The 23,988-nt window shown below is 42.4% G+C and overlaps 1 protein-coding gene across 2 annotated transcripts in view; it reads left to right on the top strand.

Annotated features, from left to right (window-relative positions):
- The first annotated feature begins 1,330 nt into the window (after window positions 1–1,330).
- LOC145353988 (solute carrier family 12 member 5-like) overlaps window positions 1,331–23,988 on the top strand; it is a 1,060,877-nt gene continuing 1,038,219 nt past the window's right edge. For both annotated transcript variants that reach the window (XM_080205049.1, XM_080205050.1), the window contains exon 1: window positions 1,331–1,585. In XM_080205049.1, coding sequence (XP_080061175.1) covers window positions 1,411–1,585 — 175 coding nt within the window. In that variant the 5' untranslated portion in view covers window positions 1,331–1,410. The remainder of the gene's footprint in view (window positions 1,586–23,988) is intronic.

The raw sequence follows: 23,988 nt of genomic DNA on the forward strand, positions 1-23,988 counted from the left end.
TTAGGGCTGAATGTAGCCCATTCCATCATGTAAACCACCCTCCCATCCATTGACTCTGTCTACACTTCCCACTGCCTCAGCAAAGCAGCCAGCATAATTAAGGACCCAAACACTCCAGACGTTCTCTTTTCCACCTTCTTCTGTTGAAACAAAAATACAAAAGTCTGAGGTCACGTATCAACTGACTCAAGAACAGCTTCTTCCCTGCTGCCATCAGACTTTTCAATGGATCTACCTCGCATTAAGTTGATCTTTCTGTACATTCTAGCTATGACTGTAACACTACATTCTGCACTCTCTCCTTTCCTTCTCTATGAATGGTATGCTTTGTCTGTACAGTGCGCAAGAAACAATACTTTTCACTATGCTAATAGATGTGACAGTAATAAATCAAATCAAATCAAATCAAGCTTGAGTTTTGGATCAGTTTAGCATAGACCGCTTTAATTTAGAAACATCAGTGTCTCATATATTGTGTTAATTGCTTTATTAACATGCCCTGTCAGTTTCAAAGGTTTGAGCAAACTTACTCCCATATCTCCTTCTTCCTGCATCTCCTTCAAATTTAGACCATTTAGTTTGTATTCTGTCTACTCATTTTTCCCACCGAGATGTTTTACCGCATAATTTTCTGCAATATATTTCCATGATCATGATTCATTGGTTGTTGGAACAGGAATGTTGTCTGGCATGGGGTATAACTATAATAGAAATGTAGCATCTTTCTGCACTTCCTACAACAAGACCGAGGCCAGTATTTTTAGTTTCACTGGGGCGAGTATTCCCTTGCTCTCTCTCTCCTCCTCCTCTCCACCCCCCCCCCCCCCCCCCGCCCATGGATCAATAAGGCGTGAACTCTATTTCTAATGTAAACCCTTAGCATTTTCTATTTTATTTTTGGTAATAGTTTGCAATTAATTTCCACACAGTCATGGTTCATTCATCCGATTGTTTTTTGTCTCTTCACAATAACTATCGATTTCAAGCTCATTCTCCATTACCTTCGAAATAAACTATCAGCTACTTCAGTCATGGTTTAAGACATAAACATTGAATCCAGAGTACATAATGTGGCACATTGCAGAATCTAATGCTATGAAAGTAACCCTTTGTACAAGAAATTAAAAAGAACATACAATATAATGTAATATCTTTAAGATGCTGGGACTAAATCTGACTCTAAACTTATTGCAGTTTTGTTTTCATGGTCTGATGATCCATATTTACTTGAGCATCAAAAGAACAGGTTGGGCACTAAGACCCAGAGAGGACAGAGCAAATACAAAGCCCAGTAGCAAGCAATTCATTCAGCACTGAGGTGCTGAAGAAGGTTGCTGCTTGCAGTAATCTGGTCCTCGTGTTTTTTAGGCACTTTCACTTGGCACTGCCATTTGTTTATTTTCCTGAGAGATGAGCAAGAGATTCACAGTTACCTCCATCCGTGGAGCGGATGAAGTGACGTGGGCTCAAAGTAATATTGCAGAGACAAGGAAAGGAGACAGTGTTTCAAATGGAAATGAGGCATCAGACATAGCAGAGTGCAGAGAGCATCCACTCTTGACTACACTGGAAGTTCCAAAGTCAGGTAGGAGATGGACCAGCAAAGCTAATTAATGCTCAGGTTTAGTGAACACTTAATTCCTTTTGCTGACTTTTATTTCCTTCAAATGTGAACATAAGCACCAGCAGCTATTTGGAAAAATGAATTAGTATCTGTGAAATGACTGTAAGGACTATAAAAAGAAGTTATTGATTGAACTGCCTAAGTGGAATGTTGGATTCTAATAGTGCAATTGGAGAATTAGACTATTTTGTTTATGTGCTGCTCATGTGAACTTAATGGTATAGTTTGAACACTGAGGAAACCCCTAATTGACATGTCCTAGGTAACTGTACTTTAACCTCAATGAGTCTTCAGAACCAATGGAAACTGACATGCTTCTGGGAACAAGTGTAAACTTGAACCAGATCTACACTTGGACTAATGACTGAGGCCCAGCCCTTTCTGTGGATGTAATTTGTCTTCATGTTTGGTTGGTACTTGATAAAACAATTTAAATTAGTCCTTCTGTACTCGATCTTAGCAAGCTGATAGAACCCAGGGCAGAGAAGCTTTTGATCAAATGTGATTGTGCATATTATTTTGATCCTAAAGCCAGACATTAAAGTTAATGTGGCCTATGTAGTTTCTCCAACTCAAACCTACTTCCATTTCATTGCCATGTAAAGAAATTTTTTACCAGGAGGCAAACAGAAAGATTTGACATTTACTTAAGGTGACCACGATGTATAATTTTTATTTCTCAAAACATCTTGAGGTAGGGGAAGAGTTGGGAGAAGGAGAAGAGAATATTTTGCTACTGAATGTTGAGCTCGTAAAAAAATCCAAATTAGCCTGGAAATTAAGTTTGGCAGCATCCTCAATTATTTCCTTTTGAAATGGGAATTCATTCCAGCATACAAGCTAGTTCCTAAGGAGTTGAAATTGGTTTATTGATTTTGTTGATTTATTTACTCCTTTTACAGTCCAATGATTATCAAGTTGAAGTGGGGGAGAGGGGGAGTTGTGTTGCTTGATGTTTTGTACTTTAGCTTTGTCACTCACTTGACACTCAGTATAGGACAGCCTATACTGTGGGCGTGTCAACAATCTCATACAAGAATGAAACTGAAACCCTATTCGTACAGGTAAGCTTTTAAACATCAGTTCCAGCTTCTGTCTCTTACACGGTCCAGGCTATTACTCCCACTGCAGATGATCTGCATTTAAAGTTGTGATATCTGTAACATGTCAAAACTGTATATCTCACAATTTTGTTTTACAGTCAATTTCTTTGGTAACAGACCTAACTCACTGGGGAAAGATCTCTTTAGTGAATTGTGTATAACAGCTGCCTGATGATGACTCAAGCATCTTGGCTTTCAACACAGCTGTTCTGGCATGGCTGGCCTCTATGATCTACCTGCATGATTGTTGTATGGCAGACTGGGGAATCTTGGAAATGTCCCTCATTCTCATATGGGATGATCAGACATATTCTATAGAAAGCCCAAAGGCCAAAATAGTGAAATTCCTGAGACATATGTTGTTTATCTTAATACAAAGCCAAATATAAATCCCACCAAAGAAGAGACAATTGCTATTAAAGTATTTATCTAAATATTTTTCATATTTGTTTGAAAGAATAGTTCAACTCATAAGTTATCAGACTGATAAATTCCACTTTAATTTATGTGATTCCATCAAGTTTTTCATGAAAATGTTGTATTGGTACCCTAAATTCTCATTATGAGGAAATGTTGGGCTATGGTACAGCTCTTCTCCTTCAGCTCGCCTGCTAAAAGGCTACCTACGTGTGTTGTTGAAAGTCAAGATCCTTCAGTCGTCATCAGTTGCAGGCAGGTTTTGATTGACTAGCCGGTCTTTTCCTGCTGTCACTTCCATATGTATTGCAAGAAAAGGGGTGAGAATTATGAAGCCCTGTAAGTTACAGAACATTTGCTGGAGATGTTTACACAATCTGTTCCAATTTAAAGATACTCCTGCACATTATATGGGGAAATTCAATCTGGTTGCTTTTAGATTATTCATGAATATATTCTTCCAAGTGATTAATGTGGAGAAACTTTTTGTATTCATTGAAAGCACTCTAGATACTGTAATGATGCAGCTTTATGTACAACAACTACTTTCGTAAAGTTTTTACATCATCAGAGTAAAGGAATGGCTTTTGTTTAAATATTCAATAATATTCTGCTTGTAGTTTCTAAGGTTGATTGAGCGATGATACTTATGGATCCTGTGAATGAGCCAGAATCCAGTTTATAATATATTAGACTTTACTGGGCACAACATGAGACTTGGTTGAAAGAACTGTTTGGTTACTGCTGTTGTTTGTCCAAAATGGCACCCAATGAATGCATGCTTACTACTGCAAATTGTGCTGGGCTTATTCTTGGTGAGGATATTAATGCTCGCTGCCAATGTGCACTGGCAGCATGCAGAGCTGGCTCATCATGATGTCTGTCAGTGTGCAACCTTGACACGCAACAGATTCTCTCTCAACTTTGCACAATTGAACACAGCTAAGCAGCCAGAATGACACCACTCCCCTCCCCAGTCTCACCAGCCCAAACCTCCCAACTCCACATCACTCCCCCCTCCACCCCAGCAATGCCACTTAAAGGGATCATCAGCCGGCTGACTCTTAACTTCTCTCTGAAATGGCCTAGCGAGTAGGGTAATTGGTCTTGGGCAATAAAGGCAGCAAGAAAGGCTGCCAGTGATCTGCACATTCCACAAAATAATTTTTAAAAGTTACTTGTATGTTAGCTACTTTTGGCTGTTGCTACAATTGTATGACTATTTTCTATCATTGTCTACAAGGTGACAGCTATTGAACAACTTTTCAAGGCTTCTGCATAATCAAATTGCTTCCAGACAGGGGTGAACTGGTAGGCATTCCAGACTGGCAGAACAAGCAGATAAAACACACAGCACAAAAGGCTGCTGAAAGAGGGTGGAGAAGGGTTCACAACTGGAAGCCTTATCCGTCCAGGGTATTCAGGGTTCAGTTCTCCTACCTGAACGCATCGACACTTCAATAAGGTCATTGAAAACTATTACTGGTTGCAGTCATAACTGCAGTTTCAGAGCAGGGTAAGGACAGCACTGCCAGTTGCTCTGATGGTAACCATGTGATGAACTTTTATGCAGCTGGAGATACTTGCAACATTTCTGTCCATTCTACAAATTTCCTGAAGCTTCCTCATTTATATACTTTTTGCATGTGAACCATATTTCTGGCTGGCATGTTCAACAGGGACCTAACAGGTCAGGAGCCTGGTGTGTGTTGCAGTTAGCCTCTGTCCTGTAGAGGCAGCCTTTCTGTCATAAAGGCAAGTTGCACTGAATCCAAAGAGGCTGTTGCTGATTGCCACTGCTACAAATGGAGTGAATGGACATGGATTACCGGGGTAGAGAGAACAATCCAGGGTTACAGATGAAGCTTTAGTCATGGATAAAGGATGCTATGTTTCCACAGAGGGATGAGGAGGCCCTATAGGGCTATCCTTCAAAGGGAATGGGATCAGGGGGCCAGGAAGGAAGTGTTGCTTTAGCATGCTATCACCTGCTCCATGGTGTTCTTTGTGGTTCCATGTCTCTTGCTTTACCTTCCTTTCACTTGCGTGGGGGATGGGGGGGAAGGGGAATGGGGATCATAAGTTATATGTAGAGGATATGACCATTGTTTCCAAGAAGCCAGTCTCTGTTTCTTCATGGAGGCCAAAAGCTGGTGGGGAAGGGCTGACTGTCTCAGAATGAAGGCGTTGTGGTTGATGCCAGGATGGATAATGAACATTCCCCAACTTATGTATAGTTCATAGTCACACCACATGTTGATAGCATCTCAGACATCTCTCCCTATTGATATTGTGTCCTGTCAAGACAAGTGTCCGTTCGGTGGTATTCTGCATAATCAGGAAGCTTGATATTCTGGGAATGGGACATGCTCTCTCATCCTTCTCTCTGCTGAGAGAGAAACTAATACATCTACTCTCCTGCCATAGCTGGCCTCTATAACCTACCTGCATGATTGTTGGATGGCAGTCTGGGGAATCTTGGAAATGCCTCTCATTCCTAAATGGGATGATCAGACATACTCTATAAATGTTCAATGCCACAGCTATGGATAGAATGTGCTTTCTTACTGTCGGTAATCAATACGTTTTGTATGGAAGGTGGTGCCTTTTTTAACCCTTGAAGTATGTATTCCAATAAAGTAATTCAACAGCAAGCTTTCATGTATTTAAAATAAATAACATTATTTATTTTCACATACTTACCCCAAGTCAACAAAATATCACACACTCAGTCTTGCATGCAAACTCATACATTCATACACAATGATTGTATGCAGATACACTTTTACAGATTACAGTTTTTTCAGTTTCTGATTTTTGATCTGTGGTCTCCCACGATGGTTTCTTTAATGTATCTGATGATTTAAGCGAGGGTCTTGTAAAGTGAAAGCCTCACAGCTGGTTGTGAGATTTCTTGTAGTCAAATGGCTAGGAGGTTGGTTCTCAGATGAACTTTGAAACTGGAACAAGTTAAGTACTATGGCTGCTTGATAACTTGCAGTCTAGTTCTTAAACTGGCTGTTGACTGATATTTCTATTGAGTAATAAAGGTGCAATCCCTGAAGCCACCTTCAATTGCATGACCAAGTGGGTTAACAATTCAGAGGTCCACTCCAGTGCAGTTTGTTTGGGGGTGGGGTGTGGGGGTGTGGGGGAGGTAGTGGGAGGCACCTTGAAACATTGGGGCGTTGATAGTGGCCTTTAGTTTTAATTTTCTCTTTTGTCCAGTATGAAACATGGAGACAGAAAACTTGGAAACACCATAGTCTTTAGGTATTGGCCCATCCTTAAACAATAAGATGTATAAATTCCATAAATGGCATTTTGGAGCCCTTACCTATGTCCATATTCAATTAAGTATTCTCTAGAGACTTAATACTGTCTGTTGGCCAAATGCCAAAAATCACATGATTAGTGGCAGCCATCATCACAGCCTGTTTGTGACCAATTTTTAAAAATATTGATTGTAAGTTCAGAATATGACATCCCAGCACTGGGAGTGACACAGCACTGACTCATGCAACAACTGGTTGTGCTGTTCTAGCCATGGTGTGAGGCTCCAGGATAAATTGAAGGAGGCAGAATACATTCAGTAACAATCTCCTTGATGAATCTGAGTCTCCTCAGGCATCGCTGTTGGGTGAGGTGAGAGGAGACGTTCTTTCCCCTGTGGTGGGTCAAGGCTTCTGTAGAGTGCCTTTCTCCTGCCTTTTCTCAGAGCTCTCTCTCTCTGCAACATGTGCTCCATTTTCTGGTCATGTTGCAGATTCAGAGGTACTGCACCCACAGTCCTGACAACCTATGAAGAGTTGAGTCACCAAATCCTGTTTGCCCCCCGCCCCATATGTATGCAAAACTCTCCCAAACTTGTTCAAGAATGATCTATATTCCTTCCACTGACTTTCCCTATACAGAAGTAAGCGAAAAGCTCCTCAGCTGCAAGCTAGTGACTGACCCATTAAACAGTGTGCCCTTATGTTATTGAATGTATGTTCAGTTGTGAGCCATTAACACAGGCACTCAGGTAGTGAAATGAGTACCAGATCAGCTTGAACAGCTGTTTGGTGTCATGAGAAAACTTCTGATGCTTCAGGTATGCCCACGCTAATGCCCTTCATTTTATGGGGCTCATTGCCAGAAGCATGGCTTATGCCATTCACAACTGGTAATATGAGCCCAGTTTCACAGCCTGCTTGTTGATGAGCAAAAGTGAATTGGTAATTCCAGTCTTGGTTTTGTTTCAAATTTGAGCCAAAATTTTAAAGCTCATCATGAGATTGGTAGTGTGATGGATGAAGTAAAAACAATAACTCATTAACATGATTGGACCAATTGAACTTTTTTTGCCACTTGGAAGAACATCTTTTTAATGAGTAATCAAGCAATATGCTGCATGTCCAATTGGTGTAATTTAGCTAACTTAGCCTTAAGGATTTCTTCCCAGGTCCAGATTAATTGAAAAATCATCAGTCTAATCTTCATTCCAAGTCTCTATTTGATAAGGGTAATATGCTGGCAATGACTTTCTATCATTTGATCTTCTTGAATTCTCTGCCTAAAGGCAGGTCCAACCCACAGCACAGGTAGGGCAAGGAGGCAGGTTCTGAAACCACTCCAGTTGGAGTGGGGATTAAACCTCGTGTTATTGGCATGATAAACTGAGCCAACTTGCCCCCTCCTTCCTCCGAGAGTCTGAATTGCTTTGGTAACATAGATGTTTGCATGCATGTTGTAGCTTGGAACTATGGATAGTAATGCTGGAAACCCCAATGTCTTTCCATCAGTTAACTGACCAGGAATCTCTCCTGCTCTTACCACCTACCGTTGTGTGTTGGAAGGACTTAAAAGTTGGTACTCAGCCAGTCTTGCCATTTGATGAATGATCTTCCTTGGCCATCAAGTGCTGGAGTGGGACTTGAACCCAGAGCTTCTGGCTCAGAAGCCATTATCCACTATGCCACAAGGCTGTTGATCTTGATATGGATGAGATATTCTTCTTTATTTAAAAATCAATATGGCTTGTCATCTGTCTTAAAATCACAAGGAAAACATATCCTATTTTTAATCAGAAGCTACACTGGTTTCTCCTGAAACTGACACTCAATTACAATCCAGGTAAAGGGATGAAATAGATTTTGGAAGGATAGAAATGAATCCTTATGAATCATTTTGAAAGCGCTTGTGAGTAATCTCCAAATTACGGGATACAAGCTCTAAAATGCCACAAAGCAAACAATGATGTACCATATGTAATGGATTAGTCATTGTGCATCTATTTGCAGCTGTAGTTAAAATAACAATCCTGTAGAACTTATAAAATGTGCATCTGTTTAGGTAAGGAGATCTTGCGGCACAGTGGGTAGCATCCTTGCCTCTGAGCTAGAAGCTTTAGGTTTGAGTCCCATCCCAGGAATTAATGGCCAAGGAAGATGGGTTCATAATGTGATAAAACAGGTTGATTGTGTCAACCTGCAAATCCTTCCAAACAAGCCAATAGCTGGTGTTAAGAGCAGGAGAGACTCATGGTCAGCCATGCTTGATATGGAGTGGTGCCCCTCAAGCTATAAGCCCTAACAACACACTAGTGATCTATTCTGGAAATTACTAGCTATGGAAACAGTTGAAAGTTTGCCTTAGTGCACCACTATGTGCGGGAAGAGAACTGGAATGGACTTGTTTAGATCAGTGTTTCCAAAATGTAACTTGGAACAAATCTGAACACTATTTATTTCACTTGTATGAAAGATGTAAGTTTTGGGATTCCTCCTGCAATATGAAACAATTTAAAAGCTGTATTGCTGTTGACCAAGACACAATATCAGTGGTCATATTGCTTGATTTAATTCTGTGAGTATGTTGTTACTTGCCCTCTGTTAACACTCAACCTTTCCAAAACTGAAAAAAAACCTCTCAAACAAAACAACTGTACATGTATAAAGGTTGATATGCAGTATAAGGAATAAAATTGGCTGGCCTGTGCTTCTGTGCAAGATTGAGATTGCATTGATATATTGACATCCCTGATGTCACTCAGTTGCCAGTTTATTTGCCAGTATATAAATTACAGGGGAAACAGCCCTGTAATTCTTGGGGTCAACTGATGATCAAATCTTTTTTAGTTCAGTTGGGAAACAGATGCTTTGTCTGGAATGCTACACCTGCTTTATAAACGGATTGAATTCCTTGCTGAGCAATCTACCTTATGATCCTGAATTATTTCACCTCTGACACAAGGAAAATTCGAGGGACATTTTCTTTCTGTCAAGCTATCCTCATTTAGATTGATTTGAATACTGGACAAGCACTCCTGAAATGTCCACCATATGATCTGATGTAAAAGCTGGTTAAAAAATAGTTTCAGCAATCTGCTGAGGCCTACATTTATGTAAACTTGTCCACACTTTCCAAGGAGAAAATATGAATTGCAGTTTCTTTTGCTACAATGTTAATATGAGTATTTGTTTTTTAACTTGTGGTTTGGTTGATTAACTTAAAGAGACAAAAGTTCTACATTGGGCAGCAGGGTGGCACACGGGTGTCATGGTGGTTGACACAGCTGCTGCTGGACATAGGACAGTGCTAAGGGGGCGGGGCCTAATGATGGCTTCTGGGGGACGATCTGTGGGAGTGAGGGGATCCCACTACCTCTCGCAGTCGGGATAGGTGGGGGAGGAAGCACGAGGCCATCGGGGTGAGGGGAGGTGCAGTCTACTGGGGTGGAAGTGAGTCGGGGCTCCTGGGGGGGGGCCGGCATTGCTGGGAGGAGGTTGGCACTGCTGGGGAATGGGGGGGTGTGTTTGGGACTGCTGATGGGGTAGGGGGGGAATTGAGGATGGGGGCAGGAGGTCGGGGCTGTGGGGGGGATGGGTTCGAGACTGGGCCTGGGCATGCTTGGGGGGCCAGCAAACAGGCCATGGGTGGGGGTGGGGTGCACAGACGGTCGGCTTGCGAGAGCTGGCCAGCAGTCGGCAGACAGGGACTATTATGCATGCACCAATCTCGGCACTGATAGATCAGCGCATGCGCAGTGACCCACTCAGCGCTATGCTGCTGATCTCCCGGACAGGAATAAGTGCTGCACTGTGATTTTTTTTCAAGATTCTTCTTTAAACTCCCACTGAAAAAAAAAACATTCATTACTCCAGTTTTCACATGAACTGGACACTTAGAACTTTTCTGGGAGAATCACCCCCATACTTTACTGGAGTAAAAAAACTCCAGCTCATAAGAATGATTGATAAACGTGATGCAAGTGTGAAGTGGTTCATTTTGGCAGGTCAAATAGGATGGCAGAATATAATGGTAGGACTCTTGGCAGTGTAGAAGATCAGAAGGATCTTGGGGTCCGAGTTCATAGGACGCTCAAAGCAGTTGCGTAGGTTGAAGCTGTAGTTAAGAAGGCATATGGTGTACTGGCCTTCATCAATCCAGGAATTGAGTTTAGGAGTCAAAAGATAAAGTTGCAGCTACGTAGGACCTTGGTCAGACCCCACTTGGAGTACTGTGCTCAGTTCTGGTCGCCTCATTATAGGACGGATGTGGAAGCCATAGAAAGGGTGCAGAGGAGATTTACAAGGATGTTGCCTGGATTGGGTGGCATGCCTTATGAGGATAGGTTGAGTGAGCTCGGCCTTTTCTCCTTGGAGAGACGAAGGATGAGGGGTGACCTGATAGAGGTTTATAAGATGTTGAGAGGTATTGATCGAGTGGATAGTCAAAGGCTTTTTTGCAGGGCTGAAATGGTTTGCCACAAGAGCACACAGGTTTAATGTGCTGGGGAGTAGGTACAGAGGAGATGTCAGGGATAAGTTTCTCACTTAGAGAGTGGTGGGTGCATGGAATGGGCTGCCAGTAACGGTGGTGGAGATGAATTCGATACGGTCTTTTAAGAGACTTTTAGATAAGTACATGGAACTTTGTAAGATAGAGGGTTACAGGTAAGCCTAGTAATCTCTGGTAGGAACTTGTTCAGCACGACTTTCTGGGCTGAAGGGCCTGTATTGTGCTGTAGTTTTTCTATGTTTCTGTGATGTGGTTAATAAGCTAACAGAGGAGATCTGTTAAAATGTTTAATAAATACATTCAGTACAAAGGAGGGTTTGCCTAGATTTCTGCGATATCCTCTTTGTGGATGAAACTTCCATCATAGAGTCATTTAGGAGCTTTGTACAGGGCTTCTTTTAATGTGGGAATGCTGTGGCACATCGTCGGATGCATGGGAATGTATTTTACCATCATGTTGAGCCTGTTTTTGGGCGTGACGTGGTCATAAAATGGGGTGTAAAGTGAATAGCTCAATCATCTGGGCTCACCTGACTTAATGGCCTTGCCGAGAGAGGTTCTTGCTGGCGAGGAATAGACATGCTTCCCATGAATGGGGAGCAGTCATCTTGGCCGTGTCGGTGGAACCAGAGGCCATTGAGGACCCTCAGGGAGGCTGAGGGCAAGGTGGGGTGCCCCTTGGGCAATGCCAATGTAGAGGGCCAGTGGGGCTAGGGGCAATGGGTGGCAGTGGATGGGCAAGGCTAATGGGGAGAGGGGGCCTGCTGCAACTCTGCAGTGATCAGTAGGGGGAGGGAGAGGGATGGGGCCCACGCCACACTGCAATGAGGGCAACTGGTCTGCGATTGGTGGGAAAGGGCACTGACCTGGAATTGGTGGGGGAGGGTAGCTGGTCCGCAATTGGTGGGTGAGGAGGCTTTACGATCGGTTTGTTAGCATGAAGGTTGGCGGGGACTGCATCGCAGGCAGTGGGCCCCTGCAATTGCAGGGTGGGGGAGAGCTGCTTCAGGCTGCAGTATCCTAGAGGAGACTCATACAGTCCTTACAGTGCAGAAAAAGGTCATGCAGCTGATCAAGTCTGCACCAACAACACCATCTCACTGAGGTCCTATTCCTGTAACCTCATATATTTACCCTACTAAGCCCCAACAAAGGGTCAATTTAGCATGGCAAATCAACCTAACCCACATATCTTTGGATTGTGGAAGGAAGCTAGGGTACTGAGATGAAACCCATGCAGATATGGGGAGAATGTGCAAACTCCACACAGACAGTGACCCAAGGCCAGAATTGAACCCGGGTCCTGGTGCTGTGAGGCAGCAGTGCTAGCCATTGTGCCACCGTGCCAATCCCAGCAGCAGGGGCCTGACAGTTGTCTCTTTATCTGTCAGACCTCTGCTACTGTTAATGTGCATGCGCAGCATCAGAGGTCTGCACATGTGCACTACCTCCTTCTGCAGGCTTTCATGTGCATTAAGCCCCACCCACAGCTTCTGCAGCAAGCAACAGACTTACTCAAAATTTTGCAGCCAGAGTGCATATGGGGGGAGCCTGAAAACAGGCCCAAAATTGGATTTGAAACTTTCCCAGTTTCTAGCCCACCCTGCACTTTGACAAAACACAGTAAAATTCCAGCCATGGCCCTTGTTCGAAGGTAAGTTCAGTTCTAGTGGCAGGGGAACCTCAATGACTGGGAATCTTCCTACTGCTGCAGCCTTCATCTGCCATCGCAGTCATTGGTATCGCATAGATATCTTCCATCTGATCCACTGATGAGGATTTATTTTGGATTACGCTTTGTCTGGTTCCTTCCCTCTAATCTGACTGGCATGAATGACTTTACCAGGAGTTAAGACTCCAGACGGCCTTGTTTTCAGGATCAACAGAACACTCAAGCCTCTGCACCATGGCAAAGTAGCAATCCATAAAAGTCCCATCGTACAATTGTGATTTTGTTAAAGCACCTGTATTGTAGCTTCTCTGTTAAGTATTGTGTATATAGTGTTTTACAGATCTTTTGTTCACTTTTATTTAACAGCACTTCTCTGTCAAAGGAGAAAAGTTAATAGGTCCTTCTATTTTCCAAAGATGTCAAGCTGCAGACAATGGAAGAAGGTGTTTGTCATTAGTTGGCTACAGTTTCTATCTATAGACCTCCTACAGGATTGTACTGAAGCCAGCTGAGACTATTTTCCTACTTTACAAAGTTGAGCATGATTCCAGAATCAAAATAATTTAAAATAAATATGGTATTTAACGAACGATTTTCAAATGTAGATCAATTCTTCCTCTTTTGACATTCTCAAATATAAAATAAGTATAATAAAACATTATGGGTAATAATGTAATTAACCCTGTAAGTAAAAGATATTTGCCTTTTGATACGCTGGGCTTTCTATCTCAAAGCCAGTTGTCGTGCAGCTCAATAACATTATTTATATGAGCTTTATCTGCAGGAGATGTGAAAATATGAGTTTGAATATGTTTTTGAACTAATGTGCTGAGAAATCTGGAATTTTACACATGTATAATATAGGTTATTTCAATAAACTATCACTGTTTGCTGTGCAGATACATGGACCTGGGTCAGATCTCCGACTTGGGTTGGCGTCTGTGGGAGTTTGCACATTCTCCCTGTGCTTGCGTGGGTTTTCCTCCCACACCCCAAAAACGTGCTTTTAGTCTGAATGGTGTTAACAGATTGTCCCTAAATTAGACCTTCCTTAATCTGGTGCACATATAATTCTCTAAATTTGCACCCCTTTATTGTGGAGTCCAAGAGGCATAGACAAAAGTCGTAGGTAGAAGAAGGATTGGAATGAGGCACTCAATGAATGTGAAAATGGGCGGTGCAGGCTTGTAGGGCCAAAGGGCCTGTTTCCTGTGCTGTGTTGTTCTTAGTTCTTTTGATTGTTCTTTGTAAACTGTGAGGAACCAATACTGAGAACAAGCTCAATGTTTCAAAATATCAACCGCACCTAAAAGAAATCCCAGCCTTAAGAATTTAGCATGAAATAATACAAATTTATTCCAAATTGCATTACCCCACCACGTGGTTTTAAAAGCAGCAGGAAAATTGGCAGGCAGACCGTCCATATTCTGTTATAGGACTATAAGATTGTGGTTAGGAATTTCAATGCCAACTATCAATGTCGCTAAGGCCTTTTACATCACTACTGTGCTGATTCTATGATCAAGGATGAAGAGGTGGTCACCACATCCCATGGAGCTACAATAAATGATGAACAAAATGCATCCAGTACAGTGAATTGAAGGTGAATTGGGTTCTTGGGGAAGAGAATGAGCGGGTTTAATATTTGTCACTTTAATGTAATATAATTGTTCTGATATATGATAAGCGAGTTATCTATTTTGGAATTTTAGGTGGCATTGGCCATTATTTATACATGATTTTCAGCAATTAAAATGTTTAGCATTAACAGTTCATTGTCAACACTGCATCTTTATGCACTTTAAGGTAACTCAGAGTACAATGCAAAATAATGTCATACATAACATGATCTTTATTGTTGTAGATCAGTCTATAATTCTATTTCATCCACATCTGGATTTGCTACTTGATGGTTAACACAATATCATTAGGATTGATCCGCTGGGGAATGTTCCTGCAAAAACATTTTATTGATTGACTTTCCTATTGCTATTAGGATGTAATGGGAATATTGCAATAAGATTTCATTCTCAGGTACTGCAACTGGGCAGATTTTGGTTCTGTTCTTTCCACACCCATTTTAGTGTGAAAAGAAAAGTTGTTTCATTCTGACTGGAAATATTGTTGGGGCAATTTCCTACTCTCTCTAAAGAGGCACTTGTTTTGCTGCCAGTTTCTTGCAAGTAGCTTTCTTGTCCAATTCATCACATATATCAATGCCTGAAACATATTGTGGAAGGAATAAGCACATTCTCTACATATTGATAGGATGACAGTGCCATGGTTGTGTATAGTGAATAGCAGTTGATGAAATATTCCATCCATTATATCCATAAGTTAACTCATGAAATACCTAAAGTAATGACCAAACCATCTGCTTTCCCCTCCTCCCTTCAACAATATTTCAAAATATAATGTTCATTTCTTTTAACAGAGAAACTGGAAACTAGATCCACGTGCATAGTGCACTGTTAAGGTTCAAAATGCTGGTTCAATATTTCAGGAAAGACTAATGGTTGAAAGGACAGCCACTGTTTTGAAAAGAAAATGATGAGTTAGGTCAGGAGACTCAGGTCCTGAAATTGTGCCACGTAATACTAGTTTACAGCACGTTCATTTTCCATTTCTCTGCTATTTTAGTGGAAGTGTTATGTTTTAATCAAGTTAATACTGCCATTAAAGTGGCAGAGTGAGGAATTTCAGATGAATGAGTTAGGTGTTCATATGTTTGTAACCTACAGTGTAATTTCAGAGTTTATGGGTTGAGACATGAGGTAGGATTTTCTCTGCGGTCCTCTAAACCCCATAGTCAGGGTGAAATGTACACCAGAATGTGTGACAAATAGCCACTTGTTGTGATTTTCTCTAAGGTGGCCAATTAAGGATTATGCGCATGCTCCTGAAACTGGAGGGCTATCTGGAGACCCTCCATACTGAAAGGATCAGCAGGCCATGATGGGTAGCTAAATAAGCAAGTGGGCACTTCAAAATAGAGCACCTCCTTCTTCCAACTTTATCAAATTTAAATTCAAAAATGCTCTGCAATCAGACCACCACTGTGGGATGGACAGGCAGGAGGACCTCAAGGCCTGCTGGATAGCTCCCCCCCTCCACCCCCCCACCCCCACCTGAGTCTGTGGCCAGAAGGCCACTTGTTGACACCTAATTTGGCCCCTGCTGCTGTGGGCACCTGGACCAACTGGAAAATCACAATCAGCGATCATCCTTTAATTTGCCTAGAGTAACCTATAAAGAGCTGCGTTAGGTATCCACCATGGCTGGGCACATGGCACTGCCATCCATCTTCCCCGCATCCCTTCTCCTCATAATTTGCCCTGAGGTGTGATGGAGCTGGGGAACGAACTAGCGCACTAGCTGGCAGGACTTTTCTTAGTTCCTGCCCCTGTCCCCAATGGGGACTCAAAAACCCGTCCATGATTTTCAAACTTCAGTGCCAATGAAGAAAGAAAGCTAGGTGGCCACAAGTATTGAATATAACTTGCTGAGAAGTTCACTGTGGCAGATCACGTCAGCAGCTTAGAAGATTCACAATTCACCCATTCATACAAGGAAAGGGAGCCATGAATTGTGTGGCATATTTACAGTTTAGAAGGAACAAGAGAGGATCATTCAGAGAAGTATTGACATAGTTGTATCAATAAATAGAGACATAAAGCAATGATTACAAATGGGACTGGATATCAGACAGCTAGCTATTTGGTGGTATATTTGAAGAATTGAGATAAACTGGTTATATTCCTCCAATGAAGAATTCAGAGGAATCAACATGTTCATTTCAGACATCGCACTGCGAGGCAAAGTGATATTAGATGCAACCTAAAGGAAGCTAATAAATGTCAAGGAGAATCTGCAAGAGTGGTAAGTCACTAAGGTTAGAGAAAGAGGTCACTAATACAAGGAAAAGAAAAGAGGCTGTCTTGGAAACTTCTGAATTAATAGTGCATGGTTAGGAGAGGAAATTCCAAGGATATAACATTAGCTGCATCACTAACTAGATTGCCCTAACTATCACTTGACTAGTTATTGTCCTTTGCTTTTGTCATCCATCCAGCTAACATATTAAGCACAATTTTGTGCCTGTATTAGTCGTCAGTGTAAATGGCAACATGGGCCCAAATTCTTGCCAGAGTTGGGAATCGAGATTCTCACCAGCAAGATCTCGCTTTCTGATTTTCCACTCACCTCACCCGTGATGTAATGACCCAGAAAGATTGGGGATCTTGTTTTAATAAATTATAATATCATTCGTGAACTGTCCAGCTGGCACTTCTACCCTCATTAAATATTCAATCTGCACTGCCGTGATGTCTCTGTGACAGGGGCATAAGGATAGAAGAACCTTAACTGGTGTGCCCATTGCCTTCCTGCCACAGCTGGCATTTTAACAGCAGTGGGGTGGGTGCCAGGTGGCCTGCCCACCCTTTGCTATTATATGTTGTCAAGTAAGGGCTACTTCGATGCTTCTTCCTGTCACAGTTGGTATTTTACGAGCTTTAGATGGGCCTTCCTCCCAATAGGGAGACACTTACCCTGATGTCCTCCCTGTTGGGTCAGTGGGGAGGAGGAGCATTGGGCAGTGATTGGGCAGTGAGACCCACACAGGGTCCCTCCAGCCCTCTGTGGACTCAGCCCCTGCCTTTGTGATCAAGCTCCTCACCTCTGCCTCACGTGACCGCCCTGTATGATTGGCTCTCCACTTTCTGGCTGGTGGACAGGGCACTGTTGCTCCACAGCATCAGGGTTCATGTGTCCAGACCAGTGGTTCATGCCTTTGGATTATTAGTCCAGTAACAATGCTAACAGCCAGTTACGCTTGTTGCTGCTGATATCTGGAATAAGCATACACATTGATCAATATTGTCCTGTGTTGGGGACTTGCATCAGCAGGTTCATTGCCCTTTGCTGCAAAGAATGATCCAGTGATATTGGATTTGACAACCAATGCCACATTCTCTTATTTCTTGTGGGACTAAAGTAATTAGAGTGCAATAGAAAATCATTCTACAAAATCTACTGGGTCACTTACTTATGAGCAAAGGAATCTGAATTTTATGACAACTAACTGCCAAGTAATTAGAGCAAGGTTAGTAAATCTTTTTTATCTCCCTCATGTGAACATAACAATCCCTGAAAAGAACTGGCAATCAGTTTTGCTAGCTTGTATTGTGGTACAGCGAGATATGAATTAGCACCAGTCCCAGCGCTGGTGGAAACAAAAGTCCTTTTTAGAATTTTTATGGGAAAAAAATGACATCTCATCAACTTGTGAAAGAGACAAAATGCAACTCATGATCTTTTAACTGTTCATTGCCTGATCTACTTGAACAATTAATGTGCTTGAAATGGAAAGCTCTGAACTGAATCTGTCTTAGAATCTCAGAAACAACGCACTGAGTGTTGTCGATTCATCTTTGAACTCTATTTACGTTCTGTTTAAGACACGTAGCTTTACCGTGTTTTGTTTTAAATGCCCCAATTTGATTGTTTCAGTTTCTAGTCAATCACTTAGAAATGGATTTGATGGAAATGATAAGAATAGGCTATCTATTAGTAATTCAGCTCTCAGCTAGTCTGAAGATACTTAACTGCTGGCTTTGATAGAAAATCACTGTCAAAGTGCTTCAATCGATAGTAGACTTACTTTGAATTAAAAGGTTAGAGGTTGAAGCCTTCTCCCTGAACTCAAGTTACTCTCTCTTAAACTAATATGGTGCCATCTGTAGTTAACTGAGGCTGGCTGCATTTCAAAGGTTGCCATGACAGTTGGAAGAAATGCAAGGTGACGTATCTCCCCTATAAAGGAATATTCTGTCACGGTGTCTTGTAAATGGTGAAAATACTTTAGAGGGCTATGGAGATGATTCACTCACCACAGAACACTATAGAGCCAGAGGCTCTGATCTCTGGGAAGTCAGATCTGTGAGGCACCCCAGAAGATTTGCAGGGGTTTCCTTGGAAATCCCCACCCAAGGACCACAAGACAATTGGCAAGGAAATTCAAGCTTCTGAAGAGCAATCATGCTGCACAGGGAAATATCAATGCTCCAATTTAAATCAGAGACAACAGGGGCGATCTTACCAAATAAAGTCTCAGTGCCAAACAAAAGTGAAAATTGGAGAGAATCACACCGCCCCTAACCTTGGGGTTCCCAGATGAGTCCCAGACACAATTGTACAGCACTTAGAAAAAAGAATTAGGCAAAATGTGATTCCCATCAGTAGGGAGTGGAGCCTATTCACACCAGAAAGGGGCGTCATTGTGCAGGCACCCTGATATCCCAGTGCACTGTGTACTGTGTGTACAACAGTACACTGGGAGATCTGTCATTTTTCCCCATCACCCCGGACATCACCTACACCCCCAAACCGCCCCCCCCTCCATCTGATGGCCTCCCCAGATAAAGCCTCCCCCCTCCACCCTGATTGCCACCGTGACCGATCATAATTCTAGCCGATTGCCATTCCCGATCCCCCCTCCTCGGTCGATTGCCGTGTTGAAGTGGAAATTTTCCTGCTTCTTGACTGTGATAGAGAGACTCAACAAAATTCATTCCGACCAAATAATTAGTCTTTATTTACGAAAGACTGCGTGCAGTATTGGCATAAACTTGAGTTTGGAGAGCAGTCGTTACGACTTGCTAATTCCACCTCAAGTCCACACTTACATAAAGAATCAATTCAGTATTTATACATAATCATTATCGGTTTGCATGACCAGAGCTTATTCAGGAATTTGATCAGCAGAGGCATCATAAGTAATGTCATAAATAATGGTACAACCTGCTGACCTCCTAAAAGTCTTTGTCTCATCATTCATACCTTTATCTTGTCCTTTTGATAGAACAGAAGAAGGCCAATAACTTTGTCATTTCTGACCTTATCTTGTCTCACTCATACAGCCCTAGGTCATGTGCAGTCAGCCTTATCAGGTCTTACAGGATTAGGCACAGCTTAATCTTCTCTGGTCTTATTCATGTCTTAAGTTATGTGGAGTCAGTCTTTTTTTTACCAAATACTTGACCTATTTTCCCATCATTGCCACTACTTCATTCGTACAACTTCACAGCCGCACCCCAGCTGCTCGCCACCCCTGTTCACCCTCCACTGATCACTGCTCCAGACAATCTCCCCCCTCCCCCGATGCAGAGAGCCCATTTCCTCCCCACTGTCTGGTACCCAATGGGCACTCCCAAGGTGCCCAGTGGGCCGTGCCAGTGTGCCAGGCTGGCAGTGCCCAGCAGCCCTACCTGCCTCTCCTCCCAGCCACCAGGGGAGGCCTCAATGGCCTCCAGTCTCACCAGCAAGGCCGTCGTATCAGGTCCCTGTTGGTGGGAACAATACATGACCCTCACCGGTGAGGACCTCCACTGACAAGCAGGGAAGGACAACTGAACATTTGTGTCTGGGATTCGTTAATCACAGCTAAATAACTTTATGAATATTTAAATTAGCCTCATGCCCTTTCTGAACGGGAATGTTTTTGTTGGCTGAATGGGGCTGGTAACCTCGCAAGAGGCGAGAAATTGGGTCCAAACCTGACTTTTCACCTTTTGTCCAATCTCACCGGCTCGCCAGGCTGATGGGATGAGCCGGTAAGATCACCATCTTTGAATTTCCCATTCACTTAGCAAAATAATTTCTAACGCCTGGGTAAGTATAGTGCAGACCCTCCAACTACCACTGCCCCTACTCCCAACCCCCCTACCTCCCCAATGAAATTCCCAACTACCTCCTAACTACCCCACAACCACATTAGCTCCTCACTCCTTAACTGACCACCAGACCCACCCTACCAACCTCCCCACACCTCAACTTATCTTAGTTACTTAGATTGTGCCTGGCTTCTTAAGTGACTAGGAAGTTTAAACTTACTTGCTTCACAGCAGCCGGTCCAGTAAAAGAGGGGCTTGAATTCACCACCCCTCTCCCCCTCCCCGCTGCCTCCATCCCAATTTTGTTGCCCTGAGCAGAAGGTCTTGGGCACCCACTGCATTGCACTTTTCTTGCATCAAGTCCGAGTCAAAAATTGGGCGAGAAATGCGCAGCTTTAGCCAAGATAAGTAAAAAGGCAATCTTACCATGATTGTTAATTCTTGGAAAACCCAGCCTGGGATTTTCTGTCCCCCCTCCCCAGCGCCCACCATTGTTTTCTGGTAATGAAGGTGGCTTGCTATTGGCCACTAGCAGGATCTTCCAGTCCCATCGAAGTCAATGGTCATTTGTGTAGCTTGCTAACTATGCCATCAGGGTCTTGCCAACGAGGGGGGAAAGATTCCAGGAGGCTGAATATTTGAATCCTCAAAAAGGGGTGTGGAGTTAATCTCTTCGGTAACATAAGGCCGGAAAGGTGGCTTTCAGAGAGGACCAGCTTGTGACTGGCATGTAAACTGAGTGTGCTATCTTCCCAGCTTTCTGCACGGATCGATCAGAGCAGTGGGCCGGAAAGATTGTGCCCCGAGTATCTATTAACAGGTAATTAGTGAATAGGTACCACTTGACAGCACTGTTGAGGATACTTCCAATACTTTGTTGATGATTGAGTGTTATGTTAGTGAGATGGTAATTGGTTGAATTGAATTTGTATTTACAAGGCATATTTTCACTTTGTTGGGTCGATGCGAGTATTGCAGCTGTACAGGAACAGGGTGAGTAGAGATGTGGCCAGTTCTGGAGTACAAGTCGACAGCAGCACAGCTGTTATGTTGCCAGGGCCTATACCTTTCACTACTCAGTCATTTCATGATGTCATAATTTGACTGGAAACAGACATCTGTAATATTGTGGAGCTCAGGAGGGGGCTGAGATGCATCATCCACTTGGCATCCACAGGCTGGATTGTCATATTATGCACCTAATCTGGGTACTTTATGTAGCAGTGTGGTGGTAGCTCATTGATAAGATTTTGAGGTTGGTGTATTTAAACATAAACACCTTTGTTGCTACGCTTTAACTACTTAGTTCCAAATAAGGTTTTGCATGGCATTGCTCATTATGTTGGCACGGTGCTTACAGAGTTCTTCTAGACAGTTTTCTGACCACACCCACTGTGTGTAGTGCTACTCTCCAGTCCCATGTTAACCCTCGTTCTGCCGAGCTCTTTTCATTATAATGCCTGAAGGCACATGTCATTACAGAAATGGTTGCAAATACTTAAGCCTTTCCTTCTGCACTTGCTTGCTGGGCTCTGCTATCATGAGAACTTGCGAGACCAATCGTGGGTATGAGAGCAGGAAGCAGGACAGAATGTGATGAAATATCTCAGAGTACATTCAACCAGAGTTGGCAACCCCAACTAAAGAACGCCATATGCAGTTATGATCCAAATCAATCTTGTATTCAGGAGAAATAAAGGTGTGATATAAATGTGGTTTTATTTTGAAGGGGCAGCCTTAGGTAGCTTCTCAGAATACATCAAAAATTTCATAAATCTAAATGCAAAGTAACTATTGTGGAACTCTTAGGACTGTTCATATGTCAATTGGGTGATTGCAAAACTGTCAGGAACTTGAGTACACTTAGTACAGATTTAAATCCACAATAGTTAGAATAAGCATCGGACAACCTTGCTGTAAATTATAACAGAACTTTTGAATGAAATAGAGGTATTCTGTGCAACTCTTGCAAAATGTAAGTGAACTTCAGTAAATTATTATCATTAAATTTAGCTGGCAATCTATGATATCAATATTGATGGGGGAAGAGATTAAATAGACAATTGGGATGGTGCAAGTGTTCCTCATCTGCTACTACTTGCTTATTTAAATATCTAAAATACTTTCCTTAACGTTTTCTTTTACTGTAAATTTCCCCACATGGATTTCCAGGATGTTTTGTGAAGAGGGTAATGCCTCGCCTCTAAACCAGAAGTTCCAGGTTTGAGTCCTACCCCAGGACTTGATAACCAAGGAAGATGCATTCATAACGTGGTCAACAGTTTGAGTATCAAGATGCAAAATCTATCAAGCATGTCAATGGCAGGCAGTAAGAGTGGGAGAAACTTCTGGTCAGCCACATTTGGTATGGAATAGTACCCGCAAGCTATAAGCCTCTGGTGACAGAATAATAACCTGCTCCAGATAACAGTTGCTACGGGAACAGATGAAAGTCTACCTTGTGCACCATTAAGTGCTTCAACAGAGATAATGACAAACTTGGATTGCCAACTCCATCAAAGCTTGCTGTATCTGAAACTTCAAAATGTAAGAAATATGTTAAATATGTTCAGGAACTTCTGTTAGCATCTTGTAAACTCCATTTGACATGTTGCCATGACAGCACTGCAGTGACATTTATATCAATTATTGTAAAATGTGTGTGAAATAAAAATGTTGAGGAAATGACAGCTCATATTCTTTCATAGAGATTTAAAGGATGAATTAAATGGAGCCTTGGCAGAAACACTGCAGAAAATGTTCACATGATAATTTCAATATGTCACTGCCTATTTAATACAAGCATAGACCTGCAAACACACAGGCATCTCTTCAAAAAGAAATCTGCAAATATGCTTCCTTTATTATTGATCTGAAATGTGATATGTACCCAATGCTCTGACAACTCCGTTTTTCTATTTGATAATATGACCTTGTCTGAGAAAGGCATTGTGAAAGGCTGGAGATCAATTGCAATCTAATCTCTTTATCTAAGTGCTTTTTAAATGGAGTTCTGGGAAAGCTGTATACTAGTGTCTGAGTGATACAATGTTTGTGTGAGTTAAATGTAGCTTGGATTTTCTTTTGTTTTTTTCTAGGATTTGGGGAGAACTTTTCATCCAGTGGGTTGTGGAAATCTGGAACTCGCTGCCTGAATGGGTAGTAGAGGCAGGAACCCTTATAACATTTAGGAAGCATTTGATGGGTACTTGAAATACCATAGCATAAAGGCAGGAAAATGGGATAGGATTAGATAGGTGCATAATGGCCAGCCAAAGGACCCCTGTCTGTCCTGTAAAACTCTATGGCCAGGATTTTATGAGCTCGCTTGGGCAAGGCTCATAAAATACTGCCCAAGACTAACAGAGAATTCTGTCCTGCGAGCCTCACAGCATGAGGGACCTGGGTTCAATTCCTAGCTTTGGTCACAGACACAGAAGTTTCAGATACAGCAAGCTTTGATCGAGTTGGCAATCCAAGTTTGTCATTATTTCTCTTGAAGCACCTAACGGTGCACAAGGTAAACTTTCATCTGTTCCAGTAGCAACTGTCATCTGGAGCAGGTCATTATTCTGTCACCAGAGGCTTATAGCTTGAGGGGTACCATTCCATACCAAGTGTGGCTGACCAGAAGTTTCTCCTCGTGTCTGCATAGGTTCCCTCCAGGTGCTCCTGTTTCCTTCCATGTTCTGAAAGATGTGCTGGATAGGTGCAATG

This window comes from Carcharhinus amblyrhynchos, chromosome 16, assembly GCF_965287045.1.
Source record: "Carcharhinus amblyrhynchos chromosome 16, sCarAmb.v2.hapA, whole genome shotgun sequence".
Classification (NCBI taxonomy): domain Eukaryota; kingdom Metazoa; phylum Chordata; class Chondrichthyes; order Carcharhiniformes; family Carcharhinidae; genus Carcharhinus; species Carcharhinus amblyrhynchos.